General features: G+C 49.0%; 1 protein-coding gene across 1 annotated transcript in view; it reads right to left on the bottom strand.

Annotated features, from left to right (window-relative positions):
• myo10l3 (myosin X, like 3) overlaps window positions 1-14,113 on the bottom strand; it is a 114,077-nt gene that overhangs the window by 24,056 nt on the left and 75,908 nt on the right. The window contains exons 17-21 of the mRNA XM_056289230.1: window positions 7,534-7,616; window positions 7,345-7,453; window positions 6,182-6,262; window positions 4,028-4,152; window positions 3,583-3,697 (exon numbers count right to left, since the gene is read on the bottom strand). Coding sequence (XP_056145205.1) covers window positions 3,583-3,697; window positions 4,028-4,152; window positions 6,182-6,262; window positions 7,345-7,453; window positions 7,534-7,616 — 513 coding nt within the window. The remainder of the gene's footprint in view (window positions 1-3,582; window positions 3,698-4,027; window positions 4,153-6,181; window positions 6,263-7,344; window positions 7,454-7,533; window positions 7,617-14,113) is intronic.

The raw sequence follows: 14,113 nt of genomic DNA, 5'->3' as shown, positions 1-14,113 counted from the left end.
CCCCTTTTCCTCCCCAGTTGTGCCTGTCCAATTACCCCACTCTTCTGAGCCGTCCCGGTCTCTGCTGCACCCCCTCTGCTGGTCCGGGGAGGGCTGCAGACCACCACATGCCTCCTCCATACATGTGGAGTCACCAGCTGCTTCTTTTCACCTGACAGTGAGGAGTTTCACCAGGGGGACGTAGCACGTGGGAGTATCACACTACCCCCCCAGTCCCCCCCCCCCAAACAGATGCCCCCAACTGACCAGAGGAGGCGCTAGTGCAGCGACCAGGACTCGTGCCCACATCTGGCTTCCCACCCGCAGACATGGCCAAGTGTGTCTGTAGAGACGCTCGACCAAGCCGGAGGTAACGGGGATTTGGACAGGCGATCCCCGTGTTGGTGGCAACAGAATAGACCACTACGCTACCCGGATGGCCCTTACTACCTATCCATTTCTCTGTCTTCCTGTCTGCCTAGCCATCCATATACTATATACTGACCTACCAATCCATAGTTTGTTTTTGTCTTCAGTGAAAGTAATGAACTATCTGTCCCCATCAATCTGTCACTCCCCCTATCTCACCAGCCACGTTTTTATTCATGTCTTTCTCTGCCAGTGTCCTTTTTCCTTCCTCTCCCTCAAAGGCAGACCAGTCATCAGCCCAGACTTAACCGGAGGGCAATGTGCTGACCCTGGATGCACGGCAAGCTATGCTGAAAACAAATTGAAGCTTTCCAACCCCTGCCCACCCCGGCGAACAATGAAGCTATTCTGCAGCCGAGAAACCAGCCAGGCGTGATGACTCCAGAGCTTCACACTGTGTGTGTGTGTGTGTGTGTGTGTGTGTGTGTGTTTGAGTGAGTGAGTGTGTGAGTGTGTGTGTGTGTGTGTGAGTGTGTGTGTGTGTGTGTGTGTTTGAGTGAGTGAGTGAGTGAGTGTGTGTGTTTGAGTGAGTGTGAGTGTGAGTGTGAGTGTGTGTGAGTGAGTGAGTGAGTGAGTGAGTGTGTGTGTGTGTGTGTGTGTGTGTGTGTGCAATAGCGTGAGCATAAATGTGCACAGGTACCATCATAGTCGTAACACATCTGTGCATGCGAGGGCACAAAAAACAACAAGTGCAGTTAGGTTTGGGTCTGGAGCTCCATTTCAGACTGTGTTTCCACGTGACGTGTGTACTATCAATGCCATAAATGGTGCGCCAACAAAATGGCGCACCATAACGACATCATCCCAATGCTATCAACCAATTAGAGATGTCTTCCATGGCTGAACAGACATATGGGGACCACGACACAAGACAGGAAGTAACAGCGGGACACGTGGTATTCAAGTGATTTCTCAAACCTCTGTAAAAACCAGGGCGGGCAGTGGGGGCTATAACTAGTATTTATAATCTGCCCCAGAAAAGACGGTTTTAGGAACAAAGAAAACCTCTCTATTTTTTTTTAAGTTCAACTTTGAGCAAAGCCTCCACATTACTCCACAGTTCAGATCAAACGAGTCCTAAAAGTTAATCATTCACTGAGGATGAAGCGAAGCTAGAAGGCCTTCCCCTGTTGAAACAGATGGGGGAGAGAGAGAGAGCAAGGGAGAGCGAGACAGAGAGAGAGAGCAAGGGAGAGCGAGACAGAGAGAGAGAGCAAGGGAGAGCGAGACAGAGAGAGCGAGCGAGGGGGAGAGCAAGGGAGAGAGCAAGGGAGAGAGAGCAAGGGAGAGAGACGGGGGGAGAGAGCAAGGAGAGAGAGAGAGCGAGACAGAGAGAGCGAGCGAGGGGGAGAGCAAGGGGGAGAGCAAGGGAGAGAGAGCAAGGGAGAGAGAGCAAGGAGAGAGAGAGAGAGAGCGAGACAGAGAGAGCGAGCGAGAGAGAGTGAGAGTGAGAGAGAGACACGGGTAAAGAGAGTGAAAAAGAAAAGATGTGACAAAAATTGAGAAGAAATTTAAGAGAAAAGAGAAAGAAGAAAGTGGAGAGGGAATCATATTGTGGCCATTGGAAGTTCCGTCACGCTAACTTATTCCAACTGAACTCTGTGGTGCCCATAACAAGCAACACTCTCCTCCTCTCGGTTCTGATGCTTCGTCTCGGCCGGCTCCCTTCTGACCTGTTTGCCGGGGGTTCGTCCAGTTAGCCCGAGAGTTTGACGAGTGTCAAGAGGCCAAGATTGCCCCAGCAGCCACAAGCAAGTCAGCCTGGTGCTCACTGTACACCACCTCCACGGGGTTCATGTTACAGTTAACAGTTGTTCGGGTCAAGGGTTTGGTGGCCATCACGTAACTCTGTGGTTGTAATCAGAAGAACGAAAGGTTGACAACAACCGACCCGAGAATTCCTTTGGAGGCGAGTCACGCCGGGGACCCTCCAAAGCACAGTACACATTAACAGCAAGGGGAGAACGACAGCACAGTTTCCGAAGAAAACAACAGGTCTGAGCGGGGCAAACGTTTCTCTGACATCACCGGATTGAATGGATCCCGTTTTCAGGAATTAGGTACATACCGGTGAACGTGTAATCCACCGTACAGTTCCCTCTATCGCGCAAAATGACAGAGATGATTTGAAGACCCATCTGAGATAAATTATGTGTCACAGAGTTCAAACTGGTTATGATCCAGCTTAGATGGTGCTGCGGAGCGTGCGGGTAGATAGATCACTTGCAGCATGGCTGCTGCAGAGGCCATTTACATACACCGTGTGTATGACACTGTGTGCATGGCACCGTATGCATGGCACCGTATGCATGGCACCGTATGCATGGCACCGTGTGCATGGCACCGTGTGCATGACACCGTGTGTATGACACCGTGTGCATGACACCGTATGCATGGCACCGCGTGCATGGCACCGTGTGCATGGCACCGTGTGCATGGCACCGTGTGCATGGCACCGTGTGCATGGCACCGTGTGTATGACACTGTGTGCATGACACCGTATGCATGACACCGTATGCATGGCACCGTGTGCATGACACCGTGTGCATGACACCGTATGCACGGCACCGTATGCATGACACCGTATGCACGGCACCGTATGCATGACACCGTATGCACGGCACCGTATGCATGGCACCGTATGCACGGCACCGTATGCACGGCACCGTGTGCATGGCACCGTGTGCATGGCATCGTGTGTATGGCACCGTGTGCATGGCATCGTGTGCATGGCACCGTGTGCATGGCATCGTGTGTATGGCACCGTGTGCATGACAACATATGCATGACACCGTGTGCATGACACTGTATGCACGGCACCGTGTGCATGGCACCGTATGCATGGCACCGTATGCATGGCATCGTGTGCATGGCACCGTGTGCATGACAACATATGCATGACACCGTGTGCATGGCATTGTATGTACGGCACCGTATGCATGGCATCGTGTGCATGGCATCGTGTGCATGGCATTTCACCCGACTTGGCAGCCTACCCAGCTGTGGTCTCATCTGCTTCAAGCCTGCAACTCTATCCTGCTTGCCCTCCCTCTTTTTCTCTGGATATTACCGTGAGCATCTTTGTCTTCCTCACTCTCCTTCAGGTGTGTGTGTGTGTGTGTGTGTGTGCGTGTGTGTGTATGTATATGTCTGTGTTTTTAACGTGTGCACCACCTTTGTCTTCCCCAGCTGCCACTCTTTCTTCATCTTATCGTGTCGTAAGAGAAGCTCTGAGCAGCATCCCCTCGCATCCTCTGAAGGGAATTTATTCCTCAGTATCATCATGTACCTGTGGAAATACAGACACAGCGAATGCACACACACACACACACACACACACACACACACACACACACACACACACACACACACACACACACACACACACACACACACAATATCACCGATATTTAAGCAAAGTAGAACTAAATTTGCCATATATACTGTCAGGAGTGGAGATGTTTACGATGAGACAGATATTGGTTAAAGTATTTCTGACTAAATGTGCTCTGTTCTAACTTCCTCCTCCATCTGCTGATTCAAACTGTCATGTATGTGTGTGTGTGTGTTTAGTATGTGTGAACTATGTCCCTGTTTGAGTTTTTTAATGTGTGCAGACCTGCTCTGGAAGTCCTGAAATGTTCGGCGGACAGGGAAACCAGCCCTGCGGATCTTCACCGTTTCTAGCATCCCAGAATATCTCAGTTGGTTAAGAACCACTTCTGGGTCAAACCTGTTGGCATTCTAGAGAAAAACCAAAATAAAAACATCATAAAATATACAGACACCAAAATAACTCAAAAATGTGACAGAATTAAACAGTGTTTTATCTAAAAGCATCTTTTAGGCACAATAGTTGCATGTGGGAGATGTGAGTATGTGAAGACTTCATGCATTCTGGTAAATGACACTGTATAACCTTTTAATAAATGTTCTCTCCCCCTCCTGAGTCTGTTAGTGCAAGGTATGGTGCAGGAACTATACAGCCAAATATAATCCTGCACCAGGCAGCTTACATGCCTATTCAAATCATCTTACTGCCAAGTCAAGTAAAACTTGATCTAAACAGTAAATTAGTGCAGCGAAGGCTATCGCTCTCCAGTAACAATCAAGTTTGTGCAAACAAAACAGGCACAGAGAGGCCCAGGGGAACATTGAGCAAGACTTTTGCCAACCAGGGGAGACCTTTCGTTCTGGAATGATCGGCTGCATTGTTCACAGCCCCGCGTCATCATGTTCCTCAGCTCTGCATATCAAGGGGGAGGATCAGCAATGGCTGCTGTGTGACTTCTCTGCACAGGCTTCCTGATCACTCTGTGGTGCAAAGGCGAGCAGAGGGACCACACGAAGGCCATTGTCACCCTGGGGGCCTGTGGTCTTTGATAAGCCCCGCATAAGACAACAGCATTCCTCGAATGTGTCAGTCTAATTACGAGGCAAAAAACCAACTATGCATGGGGACAGATGCGAGAATGGGGACAAGGAGAAACTTGCACACTTGCAAACCCCTTTACCCTTCTGAGCTGCTGTGAACTCTGCACTTTGCAGAGTTTAGACGGCTGAGGTGCTGCACATACACTTGTTTGCCTGCAAACAAGCCAACCCCTCCCTGGGTGTGAAGGGTTTTTTTTCCAGGAAGAGTATGTGCGTGGGAGCTGTATGAATGTGGGTGCGTGTGGGTGCATGCATGCATGCGTGTAAGAGAGCTGTGCATGGACTCTTGTCATTCTGTTGGATTAACGGCGGCATGGCCTGTTCCATCTCAACCAAGCCATGCCAGGTGCTCTCAGTGAGCGAGTGGGAGGTACCAGGGTGAGGACAGCAGGGGAGGCCAAGACAGAAGGGGGGGGGGGTAAAGGGAAGGAGAGAGAGAGGGAAGACAGTGCAGTTGCCATGCTAATGAGGGAGAGAGGAGGAGTGGAATGATGGGCAGGGAGGGGGCTGGCAGGGAGTCAATATCAGGCTCTCCCTATAGAGGACAATCACCACACTGTGTACATTTACTCTGTTACTGTAGCACACAGACTAACGTTGGCCTTTAACTCGCTTTGCCTCCAGTCTCTGAATGCCTGTGGCTCATAACTTAGCAAACTGTCTCATTCACAATCACTCACAAGGGAAGACAGAAAACCCCTACCAATATTCAAAACTCTTCACTATCAGGGAAATGTATAACAATGCTAGTTTTGCAGAGTTTGCTGCCATGTGGTGAGGAGGGGAAGAGAAATAACAAACTGCAGCGTTTCAGAGCAAGCCTATCCCCTCCCTTTGGCTGGACTGCAGCCGCTGTGGTCTTATCTTGGCATTCCACTGGTGCAGCCAGGTCAGTGGAGCACCAGCCAAGCCACTGCAGCTGAGGCGACCAGCAATGACCCCTGACCCCCAGTAAAAGGCCTAAAATCACAGGAATGTGCTGCTGGCACACAGCCCCATTATAAGAGGGAGCACAAAGAGAGTCTTTTCACCAAACCAGCAGGGCTGGGTCAGTCTTTTAACACTGATAAATCCAGATGCAGACCCAACAAGTAATGTGTTAGCAACAAGCTTAGGTTGAAGTTGTCACACATTTTTGATAACAGCCATTATGACAGTCAAATGACTTTCCCCTTAATGAGAATCATAGTGGCGTACCAAAACACTAGACTATTAGACAAGTCCTCTGTTAGCATAGTTTGAGTTATGACTAGCAGTAAGGAAGTCTGACTTGACCTTGACCTTACCTGGCATGGTTTCTGATGGGTTTTTTGGGCGCAATGAAATTTGTATGACCCACCTTGTCCATGTTGGGCTTGATGCAGCGCACGAAGAAAGGGTTGGAGGCACTTAACGTGGCCATAAGGGAATGGAGGGAGTCCTGAAACACAAAAACAACAAGGATAAGTATCTGACCTGTGTAGCAAGTACAGTCGCAGTTAGGTACCACCACACCTATCCATCCTATCTATCCAATCTATCCATCCATCCATCTTTCCATCTTTTGGGAGCTCGTCGTTAAGGTTTGTGTTGCATGGTCTTGCATGTCTATTTAAGTTGCATAGATAGTTTGAAGAGGAAACAATTATTTGATTTGAAAGCATAGGAAATCTAGTAATATATATAGGTAAAGTTTTCTGATACCAGACAGAGAGAAAGAGAGTTTTTATTTTACTCTTAAAGGTCATTAGGATGAAATAAATAACTACGGCTCAAGTAAAGTTAATGTCTAGACAGATCTGACTGATCTATTTAGAACTTCACCAGGTCCCTGCATGTGTTTTCAGGGCTTTATCTAGCCCATATTTACCCTGGGGACCTTAACACATATACAAATGCATGCACACACACACACACACACACACACAGACACAGACACACACACACACCACAATCCAAGGACCCTTGAACATGGCAGACTCTGTCAGCCCTCCTCTCCTCTCCGCCTCAGACAGGCTGTCTCCAGTAAGGCAGGGCCTGGCAGAGCAGAGCGTGATTGGCCCCTGGTTGGCCCCTTTCTGCCCAGCCACCAACCCTAATCCCCTGGCTTTAGGAACTGTAGGCCGGGGCAGCCTGCCAAATCCTCTTCTCCCCTACTCCTTCTCTCTGCACCACAGTTAGGACATGCTAAGCCCCCCACCGCCAACCAACCACCTCCCGCCCCCACTCCAGCCCCACTCACAGCCACTTAGTTCACATGTTCCATCATTCACACACACCCTCCAACCCCAGCCCCCCGATCAAATACACAGGCAGCTTTCATACTCGACCCCTCCCATATTTGTCTCCCTCGCTCTCTGTCTGACGTCCAGTCTTTCTCTCTTCCTCCGTGCCCCCAGTTTAACACTCATTATGATAATGCAAAGACATAAATGTCCAGTGGGTGCAGGCAGTGAGACAGTGGGTAATTATTGCTTTTTTCTCTCCAGCGACCTTCACATCCTGCAACCCGTTCTGTCTCACCCTGAACTGGGAGCTGACAGTGGGCTTCCGTCGGGCCGTGCCCATTTTCAGGGTCTCATCTCCGCTCCGGCTACCCACACGCTCAAACAGATCGTAGATGAAATCGAGCCTGTGGACAAACAGCACGTGGCGGGTTAGTCTCAGGTTAAACACGTCCCCGCTGTGCTGCCAGAGGAAGGCTGCGCTCACCTGCTGTCTTTGAGAATGAATAGGATGTCGTCTCTGAAGGTGTCCCTGTTCTTCTCCAGGATGCCCCGCACATCGTACAGCACCTAACACAGCAAGGAGAAAAGACACAACACTTAGTTTGTGTTGCTTGTCTACGTGCACATCAACAGCCCGAGATAATGACTCTTCAGTGGAGAATGAAGCGCTCCTATAGCACCGACCAAGCACACACGCCTGCTGTCAGACATGATCCAGATATTAATATAACGGATACGGGGCGTCCGGGTGGCGTAGCCGTCTATTCCGTTGCCTACCAACACGGGGATCACAGGTTTGAATCCCCGTGTTACCTCCGGCTCGGTCAGGCGTCCCTACAGACACAATTGGCCGTGTCTGCGGGTGGGAAGCCGGATGTGGGTATGTGTCCTGGTTGCTGCACTAGCGCCTCCTCTGGTCGGTCGGGGCGCCTGTTTGGGGGGGGGGGATAGCGTGATCCTCCCATGCGCTACGTCCCCCTGGTGAAACTCCTCACTGTCAGGTGAAAAGAAGCAGCTGGTGACTCCACATGTATGGGAGGAAGCATGTGGTAGTCTGCAGCCCTCCCCAGATCAGCAGAGGGGGTGGAGCAGAGACCGGGACGGCTCGGGGGAGTGGGGTAATTGGCCAGGTGCAATTGGGGAGAAAATTAAAAATCAAAATAAAAGAAGAGATCCGTATAATGAACACAATCTAACACTGAAAACCGCAAAAGAAGGCATGTACACTTCATGGTGTTTATTGTTGGTTGTCTGAGGTCTCTCCAAGCTTTCCCAGTTTGAGTTCTGGAATATTCTTAATGAACTTCAACATGGCCTCTTACTTAAACAAGCCATGAGCACAAATACAAGACAAACTCTCACCAGGGGTGTACTGCATGTAAACGCACTCACGGTCCATCCATCCATCCATCATCCATCATCCAAACCGCTTATCCCAACCGGGGTCGTGGGACGCTGAAGCCTATCCCAGCAGTCACTGGGCGGCAGGCGGGGAGACACCCTGGACAGGCCGCCAGGCCATCACAGCCCCCCCCCCCCAACACACACACATTCACACATTCACACCTAGGGACAATCTAGTACGGCCGATCCACCTGACCTACATGTCTTTGAGTCACCTGACCTCCATGTCTTTGAGTCACCTGACCTACATGTCTTTGAGTCACCTGACCTACATGTCTTTGAGTCACCTGACCTCCATTTCTTTGAGTCACCTGACCTACATGTCTTTGGACTGTGGGAGGAAACCGGAGCCCACGGAGGAAACCCACACAGACACAGGGAGAACATGCAAACTCCACACAGAGGACGACCCGGGACGACCCCCAAGGTTGGACTACCCCAGGGCTCGAACCCACAACCTTCTTGCTGGGGGGCAACCGTGCTAACCACTGCGCCGCCCCCTCCAAATCGAAATAAATAATTGTTTACACATCATGCTGTTACCAGAAATAGTGTCTATTATGGAAAGCTTGTTTAATGTGATGGACTAAATAAACTGAATCGAAGTGACAGAAGCGATCCATCTGACTCTGCCTGGCTGATGTGACAAGACGGAGATGACTGACTGTGATGTGAATGCACTCATTGTGTGTAATGGAAATGTAATATTTAAATTAGACAGCTTTACATTTTTATTATATGGCTTAGTATGATCCATGACCTTTCACAGTGACCCACTGTGTGACTTACTTCCAAGTCACAACTGACTTTGTACAAGTAGCAGAATCCACTTTTTCACATGGTGGATATCTGGAATGAACTCCACCTATCCATACTTCCATAACGTATACAGGCAAGGGATCGCTTTTCCAGGCAGGCTGTGTATGTGTGTGTGTGTGTGTGTGTGTGTGTGTGGAGTTAGATCTCTGAGCTTTAAACCCCCCATGAGCCCCAAGAACAGCCTGAGATTCTTGAGCAGCCCATTTTTAGTCTTCCACTGTCTGGGCTGCAGATTAAGGGTGACTGAGGGCCCAAAAGGCCCCTGGTCAGGCTGGCCCATCTAGTGCCTCCCCTTTTCAAAACGCCCCCTTTCAGCTTTGCCTTTTCAAAAAAACTTGTCCTATTCCGTTTCTTTTATTCCCGCTAATACTTTGTTATGAGAGACATATCATCAGTCTCAATATCAATAGTCTCAATATCGATAGCATCAATATCAATAGTCTCAATATCAATAGCATCGATATCAATAGTCTCAATATCAATGGTCTCAATATCAATAGTCTCAATATCAATAGTCTCAATATAGATAGCATCAATATCAATGGTCTCAATATCAATGGTCTCAATATCGATAGCATCGATATCAATAGTCTCAATATCAATAGCATCAATATCAACGGTCTCAATATCAATGGTCTCAATATTGATAGCATCGATATCAATAGTCTCAATATCAATAGCATCGATATCAATGGTCTCAATATCAATAGCATCGTTATCAATGGTCTCAATATCAATAGCATCGATATCAATAGTCTCAATATCAATGGTCTCAACATCAGTAGTCTCAATATCAATAGCATCAATACCAATAGTCTCAATATCAAAAGTCTCAATATCGATAGCATCGATAGCATCAATATCAATAGGCTACTGCGGTTCCCTGTTCAGTGTTGTGTTTTCTTTGTTATTCACACGTTAGTGTGAAGTGTATTTACGAGTGTAGGTCCTGCTCTCTTCTACAACCGTCAGGACCTGTTAACCCTCAGACCGGATTACTCACTTCCCTCCACCATCACGGACAACTCCCCCATCCATATGATCCGCTTACCGGCCTCGCAGTGGAAACGCTGCCCCCTGTCGGCAACGTAAACAGAAGAGGGGGAAACGTGGCGGGCTACATGCTAAGCTAAGTAGCATTCCCTTCACAGTGTCCCTCCCCAGCATCTTCAATGGCTAATGTCCGGTCGTTAGCTAACAAAATGGAGGAGATAAGACTCAGGCTGTCCTCTCAGAAAAGGCTGCAGAACTGCTGTCTGCTGATGTTTACGGAGACTTGGCTCAGCAGCAACATGGCAACTCGGCAGTCGAGCTAGCGGGCCACACAGCCTTCCGTGCCGACAGGACAGCGGACTCCGGCAAGACCCGCAGAGGAGGTTTGAGTATTTATGTCAGTAACTCTTGGTGCAACAATATAAAGATGGTTGAAAGGCATTGCTCTGCTGATCTGGAGCTGCTTATGATTCAGTGCAGGCCTTTTTACCTGCCCAGGGAGCTAACGGCCATTACCATCGCCGCTGTATACATCCCCCACATGCTAATGCTAAGGTAGCACTGAAGCAGCTACAATGTGCCATCAGCAGACAACAGACCCAACACCCGGACAATGCCTTTATCATAGGAGGTGACTTTAATCAGGCTAACCTCAGGGCTGTACTGCCCAAATCCCATCAGCACGTCTCCTGCCCCACTAGTGGACAAAACACCCTGGACCATCTCTATACAAACATCAAGGACTCATACAAAGCTACTCCCTGTCCTCATCTGGGGCATTCTGACCACCTCTGCCTGTTCCTGGTCCCAGCCTACAAACCCCTAATAAAACGGATCAAGCCAGCAGTAAAGACAATCACTGTCTGGCCAGAAGGAGCAGTCTCTGAACTCCAGGACTGTTTTGACAACACAGACTGGAGTATTTTTTCACATTCAGCTACCCATGGCTCCCATATAGACATTAATGAACAGACATCTGCCATACTAGCCTACATTAACTTTTGTACTGAGAGTGTCACAACAAAATAATCAGTCCGCACCTTTCCAAACCAGAAACCCTGGATGACCAGTGAGGTCCGGCAGCTTCTGAAAGTCCGGGATGTAGCGTTCAAGTCAGGTAACTGTGAGGCCTACAGCGCAGCCAGATCCAACCTCAAAAAGGGCATCAGAACAGCCAAACATAAATATTCCCTACGAATAGAGGACCACTTTCACAATAACTCTGATCCTCGGCGAATGTGGCAAGGCATTCAGTCTATCACAGACTACAAAAGCGCTAATCGTGGTCCCACGGTCCATGATGCCTCCCTGCCAGACAAGCTAAATCATTTCTATGCCCGCTTCGACAAGGACAATACTGACCCAGCCACAAAAATCCCCAGCCACCCAGAAAACCAGGTGCTCACTCTATCAGTCACAGAGGTCAGAGAATCACTGCGCAGAGTGAACACACGGAAGGCTGCCGGACCAGACGGCATACCGGGTTGGGTCTACCGGGAATGTGCCGACCAGCTGGCTGAAGTCTTCACACCTGTATTTAACATCTCACTGTCCCAATCTAAAGTCCCGGCATGCTTTAAGACCACCTCTATCATTCCTGTCTCCAAGAAACCAACATCCACATGTCTGAATGACTACCGACCCATAGCACTCACCCCCATTGCCATGAAGTGCTTTGAAAGACCGGTTCTGGCTCACATCAAAAACATTATCCCCCCCACATTTGACCCACATCAGTTCGCCTACTGTCCCAAAAGGTCTACTGAGGATGCCATCGCCACTGCCCTGCACGTTGCTCTGAACCACCTTGAACTTAACAACACGTACATCCGGATGCTGTTTATAGATTACAGCTCTGCCTTCAACACTATCAACCCCGCCAAACTAACCACCAAACTCCTCTCCCTCGGCCTCAACCCCTCCCTCTGTAACTGGATCCTGGACTTCCTGACCAACAGACCTCAGTCTGTTAGGTTAGGTGACCACACCTCCTCCACCCTGACCCTCAGCACAGGTGCCCCTCAAGGCTGTGTTCTGAGCTCCCTCCTTTTCTCCCTCTTTACCCATGACTGCCTGCCAACTCACCCTTCAAATGTTATAGTTAAGTTTGCAGATGACACCACAGTCATTGGCCGTATCACCAACAATGACGAGATGGCTTACAGAGACGAGATTCAGCACCTCACATCATGGTGTACTACCAACAATCTTGTCCTTAATGTGCAGAAGACAAAGGAGCTGATTGTGGACTTCAGGAGGTCTAGAAGCTGCAGCCACTCCCCCATACACATCAATGGGGTGAAAGTAGAGCGTGTTTCCAGCTTTAAATTCCTTGGAGTCCACATCAGCAAGGACCTTTCCTGGACATTAAACACCCAGGCCCTTGTGAAAAAGGCCCAACAACGCCTGCATTTCCTGAGGAGCGCCCATCTACCCCCCAAAATTCTCACCAACTTCTACCACTGCACCATAGAGAGCATCCTGACCATCTGCATCTCAGTGTGGTACGGCAACTGCACCTCAGTAGTCCAGAAAGCTCTGCAGCGGGTCGTCAAGGTCGCCCAGCATATCACCGGTACCCAGCTCCCAGCCATAAAAGACATTTATCCCAAACGCTGCCTTCGAAGGGGTCTGAGGATCAGCAGAGATCCCACCCACCCCAACCATGGACTGTTCTCCCCCTGTGCTCTGGGAGGCGCTACAAGAGCCTCAGAGCCCGCACTACCAGGCTCAAAAACAGCTTCTTTCCACAAGCTGTGGCCCACCTGAACTTGGCTACCCACTGAATGTCTGTGGATATTGTTAAATATTTTGTACTCCAGCTCTCTTTTAACTTATTTTACCACAGCCAGCGGCAAGGCGATGCTGAGCAGAGCTGCAGGCTGTGTTAATGCAGTCACCTGTTGAACACTGCTCAGCCATGGTCTTAGCAACACAGCATTCCTCTCCTCACCCTGATTCACAACAATGCAGTCCTGTATATGTGTGTGTGTGCATGTGAGAGAGAGAGTGTGTGTAATCCTGTAATACACGCTGCCCTCAGGCTCTTGGGGTGGATCCGTCATAGATGACACGGGTATTTATATATCATGGACACACTAATTACAGCCCATTCCTCGATCATTGAAATAGAGCCATACAAAAGGCTCGCTGTGTCTGTCACTATCAGGTTCAGTTTACCTAGGCTGGTATGATGAGCCTTTTTTTTCTTTTATTATTATTATTATTGTTATTATCCATCCATCCATCCATTTTCCAAGCCACTTATCCTAATCAGGGATTATTATTATGCTTATTTATTATTTAGGGATTTATTAATTATTTTTATTTTTATTATTAACCAGAACAAAGTGTTTAAAAATAACAAATTCAAGCAAGGAAAAACCAAACTCCCATTCTCCACCCCCACCCCACCTGCCCCTACACAGTGTTAGTCAGGATAGCATGACGGACAGACAGACTCCACAGCTCAAAATGAATCTCAACAGTTGCTGACGCACAACAGCAATATGCATCGTTATGTATATAAAAAAGGGAGTTGAGGTCGTAGTTCACTGGCAGATTCAGTTTTCAGGAAGGGGCCCGGGTGTCGTGAAGTTCAGCCGTTTGGATTTTTGCTGGATGCAGTGATTTGTTCCATTGAGGGATGTTCCGTTAACAAATTGAGCCATTGTGACGTTATGTTGTGCCTGTATTTCCAGTTGAGCAATATTGGGGGGGGGGGGGGTTGTTGTGCAAAGCATGGCGTTGTGGTATTTGTGTAGGTGAGTGACGGGTGTGAGGTCTCCTGAGAGGCAGAGGGAAGGGGAACGTGGAATGCTGTGACCCAAGACTTGGGAAATGGTAGT

Source organism: Lampris incognitus, chromosome 11 (genome assembly GCF_029633865.1).
Source record: "Lampris incognitus isolate fLamInc1 chromosome 11, fLamInc1.hap2, whole genome shotgun sequence".
Classification (NCBI taxonomy): domain Eukaryota; kingdom Metazoa; phylum Chordata; class Actinopteri; order Lampriformes; family Lampridae; genus Lampris; species Lampris incognitus.
This window is presented reverse-complemented; position numbering and strand designations above follow the sequence as displayed.